Below are 14,991 nucleotides of genomic sequence, written 5' to 3'. Positions count from 1 at the left end.
ATTACCAGATGATATGATGGCCTTATTACTGCTTATTTTAAAATGCCTGGAACATAACGATGAGATAAAGAATTATTCAATGTATTTTTAATAATGAAACAATCTCAGTCCTACACCTTTCACCAAATTTTCTGGCATAGGATCCCAGTGTTCGCTCTGTTTCTTCTGTAATTTCAGCAAAATGTGACAGTCGTGGAGGTATTGGCTCCAGACAGATTTAGAACCTCCTGACATATAAGAATAGCCTTATTGGGTCAGACCAATGGTCCATCAAGCTCAGTATCCCATTCTCACGGTGGCCAATCCAGGTCACTAGTACCTGGCCAAAACCCAAGGTGTAGCAATATTCCATGCTACCAATACAGGGCAAGCAGTGGCTTCCCCCGTGCCTTTCTCAATAATAGACTATGGACTTTTCCTCCAGGAACTTGTCCATACCGTTCTTAAAACCAGCTACACTATCCGCTCTTACCACATCCTCTGGTAATGCATTCCAGAGCTTAACTATTCTCTGAATGAAAAAAAATTTCCTCCAATTGGTTTTAAAGTATTTCCCTGTAACTTTATTGAGTGTCCCCTAATCTTTGTAATTTTTGATGGAGTGAAAAAATCGATCTATTTGTACCCGTTCTACTCCATTCAGGATTTTGTAGACTTTAATCATATCTCCCCTCATCTGTCTCTTTTCCAAGCTGAAGAGCCCTAACCGTTTTAGTCTTTCCTCATACAAGAGGAGTCCCATCCCGTTTACCATCTTGGTCGCTCTTCTTTGAACCTTTTCTAGCGCCACTATATCTTTCTTGAGGTAAGGATAAGGATACACTGCACAACAAAGTTTTTGCTTCCTGAACACTGCTGGGTGTTTCTTATAGAATTTTGGGTGCTGATCATGAATATTACATCAAAAATTACCCATCACATACCATTTCAGAGAAATCTTCAATTTTGTCGTGATTTTTTCTTATATTTGGATGCAAACAATTTTTTCTCCCATAAGTGTCTTATCAACAACGGTTTGTGCCGCCTGGGTATGTCCATGCATAAAATCTAGCCAGGTTGGAAGCTGTTTTATGGAAGATGACATCCTGGGCATGTCTGGGCAGGTCTGAACGAGCTTGCGCTGTCTCACCATGCTATAATGGTGGCTTCCATACACCGATCCTGCTCATTTGGTTAATATAGATAGTCCGTGTGTGTATATAGTATCAGTATAGTAAAGTATAGTAGTATAGTAGCTGTAGCAATATAACAGTAAGTAAGCTTGATGCTATAGACGTTTTGGTGTCGGGCAATATGTCTCGTCAGTGTCGTAACAGCCGCGACACATTCTGCTATATCTGTGGGGAATATACACTTACGCCTCAGAGACGTTCGATGACTGCCCTTGTAAAGAAAGCCTATCATCTGTATTTTGGCTGCAAAATAGGTGATCAAGACAAGCAATGGGCGCCTCACATTTGCTGTGCGACATGTGCTGTTAGTCTGAGAGCCCGGCTCAGAGGTACTCGAAAGACGATGCCATTTGCTGTTCCGATGATATGGCGAGAACAGAAAGACCATGTGACGGACTGTTATTTCTGTTTGACTAATGTGTCTGGTTTCTCTGCCAAAAACAAGAAGTCAATTGAATATCCTAATCTGCCTTCAGCAATGAGACCCATGCCACATGATGACAGTCTTCCAGTTCCGAAACCACCAGAGGATTGGACCTTAGACGAACCAGATGAAGAAACTGCAGTGCAGGGTTCTAACAGTGACATTGACCCGGATTTTGAACCATCCTCATCAGGCGATCCACATCTGATAACACAGTCCGAATTGAACGATTTGGTCAGAGATTTGGGTCTGTCAAAAGCAAAAGCTGAGCTGCTAGGTTCGAGACTGCAGGAATGGTGTTTGCTATCACCAGGTACGAAAATTTCTGTGTTTCGAGACCGGCATCATGATATAACCAAATTTTTTGCACAAGTCGACAGTCTCTGTTTCTGTTGTGACATTGAAGGATTGTTCTCGGTCTTTGGTTGTGATCACAACCCGGAAGAGTGGCGTCTTTTCATTGATTCGTCAATGTTAAGCCTGAAAGCTGTTCTGTTGCACAATGGCAACGTTTATCCTTCAGTACCTGTTGGCTATGCAGCACATATGAAAGAAACATATGAGAATATGGAAATGTTACTAAAGTATGTCCAGTATACCAGGTATAACTGGAATATCTGTGGAGACCTCAAAGTCGTTGCTCTGTTACTAGGACTGCAGCTTGGCTATACAAAGTACTGCTGTTTCATCTGCGAATGGGACAGCCGAGACAGAGAGTCGCACTATTCTAGAAAGAACTGGCCACTCCGTAAAAAGTTAGTTCCAGGACAGAAAAATGTAGCACATGAATCGCTTGTTGACCCGACAAAGATATTTTTGCCTCCTCTTCACATTAAACTGGGACTCATGAAGAATTTTGTGAAAGCAATGAACAAGGAAGGGGAAGGTTTTCGTTATTTAAGACAGATGTTCCCAAGAATAACTGATGCCAAGATCAAAGAGGGTATTTTTGTTGGCCCCCAGATCAGACATGTTATGAGTGACAAGCGATTTGAAGATCTGTTAGTTGGGCCGGAAAAAATTGGCTGGAAAGCCTTGAAAGACGTTGTTGACAATTTTCTGGGCAATTACAGAGCCCCAAACTACATTCAGCTGGTAGACAAACTTCTCAAAGCATACAAGAGAATGAAGTGCAATATGTCACTCAAGATTCATTTCCTCCATTCACACTTGGACTTCTTCCCCGCAAATCTCGGTGCTGTGAGTGACGAGCACGGTGAAAGGTTTCATCAAGACATAGCTACGATGGAGAAACGATACCAGGGCAATTGGAATCCGTCAATGCTTGCCGACTATTGTTGGATGCTACAACGTGATGCACCAGACACTGAATATAAAAGAAACTCGGGAGCAAAACACTTTTAATTCTGTTTCATTTAGTCGCTTGTGCGAAACGTAAACTTGACTATATATTTTATTGTCAGTAAACATAAAAATGTCTATTTCTCATAGTTCTTACGTGATGCAGTAAAACCAAAACCATATTTGAGCATACCAAGTTGGTACCTGTCATAATCACCAAAAACTTTTCAGGAATCAAGACTTAACCAAAAAATTGTTGTGCAGTGATATCAGAGGGAAACATAAGAACATAAGAATTGCCACTGCTGGGTCAGACCAGTGGTCCATCCTGCCCAGCAGTCCGCTCACGCGGCGGCCCTCAGGTCAAAGACCAGTGCTCTAAATGAGTCCAGCCTCACCTGCGTACATTCCAGTTTAGCAGGAACTTGTCCAACTTTGTCTTGAAACCCTGGAGGGTGTTTTCCCCTATAACAGACTCCGGAAGAGCATTCCAGTTTTCCACCACTCTCTGGGTGAAGAAGAATTTCCTTATGCTTGTTTGGAATCTATCCCCTTTCAACTTTAGAGAGTGCCCTCTCGTTCTCCCTACCTTGGAGAGGGTGAACAGTCGGTCTTTATCTACTAAGTCTATTCCCTTCAGTATTTTGAACGTTTCGATCAAGTCCCCTCTCAGTCTCCTCTTTTCAAGGGAGAAGAGGCCCAGTTTCTCCAATCTCTCATTGTACGGAAACATTACTACAGTAGACAGTTTTGTCCTGGCCGAAAGCTTTAAAAACCTGTTCTGTTAACACCATTGGACCTTAAGCCTCTGTTTGTGACATTTTCACTTTATAGAAATTCCATAAAGTAGAAGTCCTGAAAACCTAACCATCTGGAAGTGTCCTACAGATTGGATTAATAATCACCACTACTACTACTTATCATTTCTATAATACTACTAGCTCTGAACATAATATAATACATACTATAATACATATAGCACTGAACATTAAACATGGAAGAGACAGTCTCTGGGGAGCGGACTGCTGGGCACAATGGACCACTGGTCTGACCCAGCAGTAGCAATTCTTATGTTCTTATGAGAGAAATGTGCATGCCTACTTTATAGGCAAATTTTGCTCTTTCATATTCATTATGGATATCTTGAAAATCCAACTGGGTAGGGGTCCCCCAGACAGGTTTAAGAACCACTGGTCTAGATTTGAATATAGCCAGAGACAAAGCTTGATGTACTGCCTCAGGAAGTCTATTTTCAGGCATATTGTGCAGCAAGATAAAAAGAATGGAGTCCTGGCAATGGATGAAAAGGATACAGATAAGAGAGATTTACCAATGCACACAGTTCTTGGGGAGGAGTATAGGGATCATAATATAAGAATTGCCATACTGGATCAGACCAGAGTGGTCTTTTCTAGCCCAGTTTCTTGCTTCCTACAGAGGCCTATTCAGGTCATAGTACTTGATAGAAACCCAAACAATGGTAACATTCCAATGCTACTGATCCAGGGCAAGCAGTGACTACCCCATGTCTGTCTCAATAGCACGCTATGGATATTTCCTCCAGGAACTTGTCCAAACCTTTCTTAAATCCAACTACGCTAAATGTTGTAACTACTTCCTTTGGCAACGAGTTCTAGAGCTTAATTATTCTTTGAGTAAAAATAACATTCCTCTAAGGACAAGCAGGCATTATATTCTCACATGTGGATGACATTATCAATGGAACCTGGTAGAAACACTACCAAGAGAACTGTCGCTTTAAAATTTTTTTAAGGCAGTGCCCTTACCATGCGCATGCTAGTGCTTTCCTGCCCGAAGTCAGCTTGCGAGACCTACAGTTCTTGTTTTTTCGCAGAGCCGACAAGCTGTATCTTCAGTTTTCTCTTCAGTACGTCAAACCTTTTGGTGTTTCTGTGCTTTACCATCCTTATTTTCACAGTTTTTGTCATAATTCTTTGTTTTTTGTGTTCCTGTATTTCTCCTGATTTTGGTTTCATTTTTACAACTTTTTGGTTTTTGACCTTTGGTCTACCTTTTCCTGCCCAGGAACATCGATTTATTTTTGGGTTTCTTTTTACTTGAGCACCCTGGGCCATTGAACTCTTTGATTTAGCATTTGTCATTTCCACCTCCGTATCAAAGGTGGTACCGAGCGACTTTAAAAAATGCTTTGAGGTAGTCTTTCTGTCCTGAGGTTATACAGCATTAATTGAACACCATATTATGCAACATAGTTCTTTTACCTGTGTCTGTGATCCCTTCTCGAAAATCACACACAACAAAACAGAAGAACAATCCTGTGCAGGTCAAATATCCCCCTTCAAAAATCACCAGTCCTTTGGGTTAAGAGTTTCTTGAGCACTGGGCAAATATATTCCTTTCTGACTTACTCAAAGTCTTTCTTCTCCAGGATCCCTCTCCACATACACTTCTCCCTCCATATTCACAGTTTCAGCAATCATGGTTTCGATTATTCACGGTTTTTAGTTTGCTGGCTCCTCCCCCCAAATTACATCAGCGTGCATAGAGAAATCGCCGATTCCAAGTGTTTACAGAGAAAATCGCCGATTCCCAGCACTTTCTTTGCTATGTTTTGCCTCTCCTTCAAGAACAGGCCAGGTCTCCCACCATGTTATTTGCGGTTTCAGCAAATAACATATGGAAAAGTTATTTGCGGTTTTTCTGTATTTGCGGTTCTGTTAATCCCCTATCACAGTGAATACAGAGGGAGAAGTGTAGATCTTTCCAAACAGTAATTATCTTGTACCCAATACATCCTTTATTAGTCCAGCTTCTAAATGGGGCTTCCCTTTCCTTGTTTCTTCAGATTTAGGGTCAAACAATTGTACCACTTTTTACCCACCTTTCTGTCTACTATAAGTACGATCTTACTTTCACATTCCCTTCACACTGAACACAGACTCAGAACTCAAGGGAGGCTTCACACTGCACATAAATTAGGCTCAAAGGCTGAACCTTAGGCAAACAACCATAATTCACACAACTATCCACAAATCTAACATATGAATCCCCACCACACCCTAAGGGTCTTTGGCTTTATAGTACCACTGAAAGTATCCCAGAAGGGAGATCTAGTAGTCAAAAGTTATTTATCTTCTCTGTATATTGAGTTGGTATGGTCTTGAATGCAGGAGCATACTGGGCTAGCAAGGATCCTGAAAAGATCCTTACATAAGTAACTATCATATGATAGTTCAATTTGTAACTTATGTTATCTGAAATGATGAAGATTAATTGAATACAATAGAAGTTACTTAAAGATAATGTAGTAATGATAGAGTTCAACTCTTAATTACTGTTCTGAATGTTAAAATCAGTTAATCATTTTGACCATATTATATATTGTTGTACATAATACATAACCATGTATACCAAGAAGACTTATTAAAAATCATTCTCTAGTAAAAGGCTGGTTTGCCCGGAATATCTTACTCCCCTCTAATAAAATCCATTAAGAAGACCCTCCTTTACAGCAAAATACTTTCCGGTAATATGAAGATCCATTGCTTTGACAGAGCAGTTCTATAGGGAGTGCATTTTTATAAATTATACAGCAAAGTAGTTTACTTCCAACTGTCTTTCCCACAATGTCTACCATCACTATTCCTTGGAGAATGGTTTCACTCTAGTTAACTATATTAGGGCAATTATAGTGATTTTTTCCCCAACTGATTTCTCCAGTTTTAACCATCAGTCCTGGACATAATGAAAAGATAGCCACTCTGTAGGACAGAAAGTGTGGCAGAATAGCTACACATAATCTCTAATGATGGAGAATGGAGGGTTTACTTGTTAAAAATTGTTTGGAAACTTTGACATTCTATTTCTGGAATGCTCTTTGACAACAATGAGACAGATGTTTCTGAATAGTTCTGTCTCCATTATTGCTGTTAAAATTTGCTTTCCCTTATAGTTGAACCTCTTCAGCTATATAAAATAAATTTCAGTAATATTCCCTTGTGCAAGAATAGGTCATCTAATTTAACTGATTGTTTTTCTATTTAAAAATCAATCAAAAATAAAAACAGTTGGTCTTGATTTTTATATAATCTATTTTATTTTAGCTGGAGTGACAGCAGAATCGATTCAAACTGGCAGTGCAAGTCCAGATTCAGCAGGGTCAGAAGCCAAAGTTCAGGAAGAAGAACATGATCTTGTGGATGATGACATCACAGCAGGTAAGCAGATACACATGTACTGAGTTTAATGCAGTGCTATATCAATAGCATTTCTCCTTCTCCGATGTTTAATACCAAAGGACTGGTCATTTGATGCATTTTTGTAATAGGACTGCCAGTTAGAGATTCAAAATACAAATGAAATTTCATACTAAAGGGGTTCCTCCCTTAAAGTTATACAAGTTGGGTTTGATATTCAGCATTGTGCTGACCACTACCCAGCATTATATCTGGAAATTCAATGCCAGGCCATGTCTGGGCTCTATAATTGAATTTCTGAATATACAGATCTGATACAAACAGCTGGTTAAATATGTTGTAGAACAACATGCAGGTTTTTCATCACAGTAAGGGAGGGCAGTTTTCTGACAACTAATTGATATATAAATGCTTTATATTCATGCAAATCACTTTGAAAATTGCATTATAGCTGCAGAATTGGAGAAAATATTGTTTACAATTTGCCTGCATATGCAAGTGATATAGTGATAGGTTATATATTTTTTGCTATTCATTTCAATATCTGATTCATTCTTGTGTTTTTGATGAGTTGTAGACAAATTTCTACAGTCTCTGAAATGTAAACTAAATTTATAGTGAAAATATGTAGTTGTACATTATATTTTGGATTGTTATCCTTTCTTAGAATATAAATGATGATCTTAGTTAGGCATCTGTATACAGCAGGGGTGGCAAAGTCTCTCCTCAAGGGTCGCAATCTAGTCGGGTTTTCAGGATTTCCCCAATGAATATGCATTGAAAGCAGTGCATGCAAATAGATCTCATGCATTCATTGGGAAAATCCAGAAAACCCAACTGGATTCTGGACCGGAGTTGCCCACCCCTGCCTTATATGCTAATCATACTGCTTGTTCAGCAGCACATGTGATTGTTCTGATTTGGTAACTTATAAATCAAGAAATTGTGTTACGTTAATACTGTATATTGTGACATGCCCATCCCCAAGGATAACCCTGTTAAGGTTAGAATAGGGGTTAAGCCGACTTCCCTAGCCAGGAATCCGGAAGCAGGTAGAGCCTCAGAGGTTGTAGAGGACAGAGCTGCCTATCCTGAGGACAATGAATCTGTTGCAGACCTAGTTCCCTTTCCCGAGCCAAAGCCTGTCAGGAAAAAAAGGTCCCTTAGGAAATACAACCAGCTTCCAGAGTGTAATTTTACCCCTGAACTGAGAGGGAGCCATGGAGCCTCTAAAGCAGTACCTCAGCCACATAAGACTGGGAGTGGCTCTTCTCCCTTGAAGCAGCTCTCAGAGTCTGAGAGAGACAGCTCAGGAAGGGCTGGCAGAAAGAATCCTCCTGGCCAGGCAAGGGCAAGCGCCCAAACCAGAATCCATGGACTGGGAAAGTCCTGTAACACAGGACATAGCAGAGCAAGAGGTTCTAGAGGAACAAATGGAAGTAACAGAGTTGGTAATGCCTGGAGTGGAATCCCTGGAACCCATGGATGTGAGTGTGGTAGCTTCCTGCTCATGAATTATTATTTTGTGTTAAAGAAGTTTCCTTAAAGAGTTTTTGTTGGGACTATTTTTGATTAGAAGGACCGGGCAAAGAATGTTTCTGAAAACTGTTTTTTTTTGTTGCACAACAGCTGGGCCTGGGCTGGAAGCGGTACTGAACTTGTGCTTAGCACTAATTAAGCTACTCCACCCCAGCTGAGAGAGAGCTTTGTGTGAAGCTGGTGTGTGACTAGTGTGAATACTGGAGCAAGTCTGAGAACTTACAGGATTGGGGTTGGGGAATTTTGTGGGTGTCTTGTTCAAAGCTTTTTGTGAGAGTGAACCCAGCAATCCTGTTCCTGCAACACTAGGACTGGAGTGCTGCATAGTGCTGGAGTGTTTGTTATGCTTGTTTAAAAACCCAAAGGACCTGGTGAAGACCGGGACTAGGATAAGCTGAAGTCCAGGGATCCTTGGAGGATAATGAACTGATGACTAGGAGTTTTGCATTCCTTGAAAGAATAGTTAAAGACTGTGCTAAACTCAGAACTTAACAATACTTACCTGGGACAGGATATTTTTGTTTTGATTTCTTTTGGCTACTTGAGCTTCTGAGAACCTTGGCAGGAGTATTGTCTGTCGCTATCTCTGTGCTGAGACAGAAAGCCAGCTTTGTTGCTTTGTTTTTTTGTTTGAATTAAAACTGTTGACCATATGCGGTGTATCTGATGTTGATTTAGTTAATACACCAGTGAACTGAACTACTATGTAGGGTCTTCCCTTATTGGGAGCCACGCCAGGGTTGTGCTGCCACCCGTCGGTGAATTCCACGGTGCCCTCGCGGGCCCGACTGGTTGACAATATAAAGGAGGTCATTGTAGAACAGTTGTGTGGCATATTCAGATATACATAGAAGCATATACTTACCGTATTTTTCGCTCCATAAGACTTACCTGACCATAAGACGCACCCTAGATTTAGAGGAGGGAAACAAGAAAAAAACCCATTCTGAACCAAATTCTCCCAGCCAGGCTCTGCACCCAACCTCACACACCTTGCCAGGCTCTGCACCCTGCCCCCCCTCCTTGCTAGGCTCTGTACCCTGTCCCCCCGCTGGTGGTCTAGTGGTAGGCTGGGACAGGGCAGGCCAGCCTAGAGACAGGCAGGCAGGCCTAGTGGCCTAGAGACAGGCAGGCAGGCTTAGTGACAGGCAAGCAGGGCCCTCCATCCCAAGGCAGGCAGGCAGCCCCCCCCCCCCCCCCGTACCCACCCCAAACTCTCCCAAACCTTATTTTAGTTCCTCTGGCGGTCCAAAATACTTTGAAAATGTACAAACTCGAAGTCTCACCGGCCTTGTGAAAAATCAAACAGAAAAATAGGAGACAGCAAAAATGAAATTAGCAAACACGCACGGGCCACTGCTAGGACTCGCGCAACCCTCTCTGCCCACACACAACAGTGATGGGAAACCAGCAAAGGGCCCATTTGCACGCTTATCTACTGCACAACCATGTGCCATCCAGCCCCTCTCACCACGTGCCCCGGCCGCAGTAGTTACAGTTCGCGTTTTGCCTTGCCTCACTGCGCGTACAGGATTTCTCCAAGAGATGGAAAGAGCGGAGTTTCAACACGTTTGTGGGGGTGTGCATCCAGCCGCTAAGGAGTTTTATACCCTCTCCTAGACAAGGAAAAAAAACCTTGGCGTTCCCTCTCCTTACTACTATAGCTCCTGCAGATAGAAATACTTTCTGCCATGCCCTTCCTCTTCCTGCAGGTAAAACTTTCCCTTCCCCTTCCTATAAGGAGAGCTGGTGTGGATGTATTCGCTTTGGCTCCTCCTCTTCTATGTATGAATTAAGTTACACTGCCCTCTGCTACACGCTGTCTTATCCTGTCATTCCCTGCAGCTTTAAAGGCATTCACGGAGCAGCGCTGGACTGCTGGAGGGGGGAAGGGGGTTAGGTATTCGCTCCATAAAATGCACCCTTCTTTCCACCCACTTTTTGGGGGAAGAAAAAGTGTGTCTTATAGAGTGAAAAATATGGTATATGTGTTGATTTTTCAGTGTTGCTGTGTACATGTGTAAATGCTGCAGGTCAGCTGAGTAGGGCTCATTAGAATCTATAGGATCCTTTTACTAAGGTGCACTGATTTAACACAAACTCAGTGCTAAGAGAAAGGGATTGAGACTTACCGCCTTTTTGTAGTTTTACAACCACATTCAAAGCAGTTTGCATACATTTTCTTCAAGCATTTTCATGCCCATAGGAATAAGAACATAAGAAGTTGCCTCCACTGGGTCAGACCAGAGGTCCATCTCGCCCAGCGGTCCGCTCCCGCGGCGGCCCATCAGGTCTGTGACCTGTGAAGTGGTTTCTGAATATTTCCATAATCTACCTCTAGTTCTATTGTAACCTACCACTAGTTCTATCTGTACCCCTCAATCCCCTTATCCTTAACATTTTAGGATTTATCATGTGCTACCATGTTTCCCTGAAAATAAGACCTTCCCCGAAAATAAGCCCTAGCATGATTTTTGGGGTAGGTCTTAATATAAGCCCTAATTGAAGCGCTGATTTTTGGGGTAGGGGAAAGCAAAATAAAAGTCCACTACTGGTACTGGGATCTTCCTAAATGCTGCAGCAGATCCTTCCATCTCTCCCTCCCCACGCCGAACGCAAGACTGACATATCATTACCTACTTCCAAAAGGCAGTGTTGCAGCAGCAATCTAAACAGGCTGCTTCAGGCCTTCTCATGTCGGGAAGTTCCACTGCCGCATTGCTGATGACATCATCAGTGATGCGGCAGAAGAACGTCCCAATGTGAGAAGGCCCGAAGCAGCCCATTTAGATTGTTGCCGCGACACTGCCAGTTGGAAGTAGGTAATGATATGTCAGTCTTGCGGTCGGCGTGGAGAGGGAGAGATGGAAGGGTCAGTGGGGGTTCGGCTGCATGGCAGGGGGATAGAAAGATGATGTGGGTTTGTGATTGGGCAGTTTCCCTAGTGCATTTTTGGAGCCCAAAAATAATATAAGACAGTGTCTTATTTTCGGAGAAACACGGTAATTGTTAGCATGCGCTAAATCAGTTAAGCACTGTAGTAAAAGGACCCCAAAGAGTCTAATGAGCCCTACTTAGCTGGCTCAGTCTCTCTTCAACTGGCAGGACAAGAGGATCCTTGGTAGACATTCTGCTCTATATGTCCGGTTCTTCTGACAGTTTAACAGCCCCCCCCCCCCCCCAAGTTTTGGCGCTCTAGGCAACTGCTAAGACTCATAGTAATTCTGGCCTAGATTCTGTAACACATATATTGTTTCAACTGTAGCATGCATGATTTGCATGGATATATTAATTATGTAGACAATATGGGGGGCAGTTCTGTTATAGGATACTAGTGTAACATGGTAACTGCATGACTAATATTTACCACTTGCACTTAATAAAAGCAATAGAGCTGGTGTAAGTGGAATACTTTGAGAACAGACAGACATCATATTCTCACATCTGGGGGACATCATCCATGGAACACGGCATAGATAGTCAAAAAGTATACTGTAACTTTAAAAGTTTAGGACCACCCATACTATGCACATGCTGGTGCCTTCCCGCTTGACATCTGCTCATGGGACCTGCAGTTTCCATTGATTTTTTTTTTTTTCTTCAGTTTTTGTCATATCTTTCTTTCTTTTCTTTCGTTTTATCAAAAGATGGTCTTTTTGGGCCTTTGGGCTTTATCCAGCCTGTCCCCAGGCCAGGAGCATCGACTCTTTTTTGGTATCATATCTACTCGAATTTCCCAGGCCATTGAGCCCTTTGACTTTACATCAGCAGTTTTTCCATCTATGTCCAAGGCTACTAGCAGCTTTAAATGGTACACTCGATGTCAAAGGACCATTTCAGGTACAGATCTGCATAACTGGTGTGTTCAGTGCCTGGGTCCTGTTCATCAAGACATTTCATGCATGCTATGCTCTCATATGCAGAAGAGTTTGCTTAAAGCCAGAAAATTGTAATTTGAGAAACATTTTGCTATAAATTCAGAGACATTGAGTACGGCTGGAGACTCCACCCCTAACACATAACCGTGTACCATTCCAGCATCGACACTGGTACCAACTGCATTGACGATGTGTTCCACATCTTCGTCTTCGGTGCCACCAACATTGGGGGAGCCTCATAAAAAAGCTAAAATGCATAAACATGTCTCTCGCTTGAAGCATGCATCACTATTGTTTCATTTGTCTTCTCCATTGACACACTCTAAGCATTGATGCTCTGATGTAGAGAATGACACAAGAAAAAAATTAGTCCCTGTCTCCGCCCCGTCTCCATGAGCTTGGTCCCCGTCTCCACCCTATCCCCGTAAACCATTTGATCCCATCTGCACAAGCCTCAAATAGTTGTATACTGAACTTATTTTATTAAAGTATAAAAAGAAACAATATTCTCTACAATTGTCATTTTATAAATCAAAGATCTGGCTGCTGAACTAGAGGAAGAGATCTTCATCTGGCAGGGCTTTGTTTATAAATGTTTATCAACACAACTAAATTGTTTCAAGGGGGAATAGGTGGAGGAGTTTTAGGGAGGACATATAAATGTTGAAGAGGATAGGAGATAGAGGTGAACCTTGTGGGACTCCACAGATTGGTGTCCAGGGGTATTCTCCCCTTCGCCGTCTCCTACAGCGGCTGCATGTGCACCCCGGATACAGAGGAGGGAGTTAAGCGTGAGTGATCCGGGGGAGGGTGGACTCTGTCCTCTCGCTCTAGCCTGCACGTGACACCTCCCCACAAATCAGCAACAGTCTCTGTCACGTAGGCATGGAGTTCAGCATGTAGGCACACAGAGTTTGTGTGCGTACTTGCTGAGATCACTGCCTACGTGACAGAGATTGTTGCTGCTGATTCATCAAGACTCGGGAACTCAGCCACAGCCACAAACTTCCACTTTTCTGAGTCAGACTCTATACTCCCAAACATCTGGAGTTGGATGCCTTTCTCCTCAATTGGTGGGTCAGGTTTCTACCTGTCTTTTTCCCAAGACCACATTCTCACCCTGGTGAGGCGGCTCTACACACATTGGATTGCAAAAGTGAACTGGCCTACTGCTTGGATCGAACCAAGTCTCACAGCATTACCACTCAATGTTTTATCTCGTTCGATCCTAGCAGACTTGGGAACTCCTGTCATCAAGAGAACCATGTCCACATGGCTGGCAGACTGGATCTCCTTTGAATATGCTCAGGCTGGGCGGATGCTTGAAGGCTGTGTCACTGCTCATAAAGTACAAGTAGTGAACTTCCTTAGCCCATGTTTGTTCCATACCAACTGAAGACATCTGTAAAGCAGCCTTCTGGTCTTCAAGCCACATCTTCACTTCCCATTACTGTTAGGAGAATCATTCCAGATGGGATAGTTGGTTTGGCCAAGCAGTTCTGCAAAATTTATTCTCTACCTAAATGCCAGGTTCATGGTAGTTGCAAATAATCACCAATCACCAAGTAATCACCAAACCAAGAATCTGCAACCCACACAATCAAAATCTTAGCACAAGACTTAGCGGATTTCTTCCTCAATAAGGTCAAATCGGTCCAAACAGACGTTGCAAAAACAGCCACTCAAAACATTCCCCAACCTAACACCACTGAATACTCAGAACTCATAAAAGCCAGTCAAATCTGGCCTCATTCACCAACCTCTCCATCCTCGATACCAAAAACCTATTATCAAAATTAGCTTCACGAAGCAGCCCCCTAGACAACTGCCCCGCATACCTCCTTTCAGCAACTCTGCATCATATCATCACCTGGATCATTAACCTTCTAAACAACTCCCTGAACCAGTGTCACCTACCCAAAGAAATGGGTAAAATAGCCCTAACCCCATACCGAAAACAGCTCAAGCAGACCTCTCCATAGCATCTAACTACAGGCCAATTGCTGGCATTCTGGTCCTCACTAAAATCCTAGAGATCCATGTCAGCAAACAGCTAGCCACCTACATTGAGCAACACTCCTGCCTCCACCCATCCCAATACAGCTTCCGAAAACAGCACAGTATTGAGCTCTTCATCATCACTCTACTCACTAAAATCAAACAACTGCTGAGTTCGGGGCAACAGGCAATATTACTTCAATTTGATATCTCTGCGGCCTTCGACTCAGTGGATCACCAACTACTCCTAACCAAGCTTTCGGAAATTGGAATAACAGGAACAATACTGAAATGATTTGCCGACTTCCAACAAAACTTCAACTACATGGTCAAAAAGCATGAAGAATACTCCAACCCCTGGAAGGCATTCTATGGTGTCCCACAAGGCTCCCTGCTATCCCCAATCCTATGCACATCAAACTGGAAGATGAAACCATACTGTCCTATGCCGACAACATCTTGCTCCTCATCCCCATAACCTATAACCAGCCAAATACTGC

General features: G+C 42.6%; 1 protein-coding gene across 4 annotated transcripts in view; it reads left to right on the top strand.

The window, feature by feature from the left end:
- WDR7 (WD repeat domain 7) overlaps positions 1-14,991 on the top strand; it is a 606,257-nt gene that overhangs the window by 254,999 nt on the left and 336,267 nt on the right. For all 4 annotated transcript variants that reach the window (XM_033933907.1, XM_033933932.1, XM_033933915.1 and 1 more), the window contains one exon: positions 6,984-7,097. In XM_033933907.1, coding sequence (XP_033789798.1) covers positions 6,984-7,097 — 114 coding nt within the window. The remainder of the gene's footprint in view (positions 1-6,983; positions 7,098-14,991) is intronic.

Source organism: Geotrypetes seraphini, chromosome 1 (genome assembly GCF_902459505.1).
Source record: "Geotrypetes seraphini chromosome 1, aGeoSer1.1, whole genome shotgun sequence".
NCBI lineage: Eukaryota > Metazoa > Chordata > Amphibia > Gymnophiona > Dermophiidae > Geotrypetes > Geotrypetes seraphini.
Note: the sequence above shows the minus strand (reverse complement) of the source record. Positions and strands in the feature narration are given on the sequence as shown.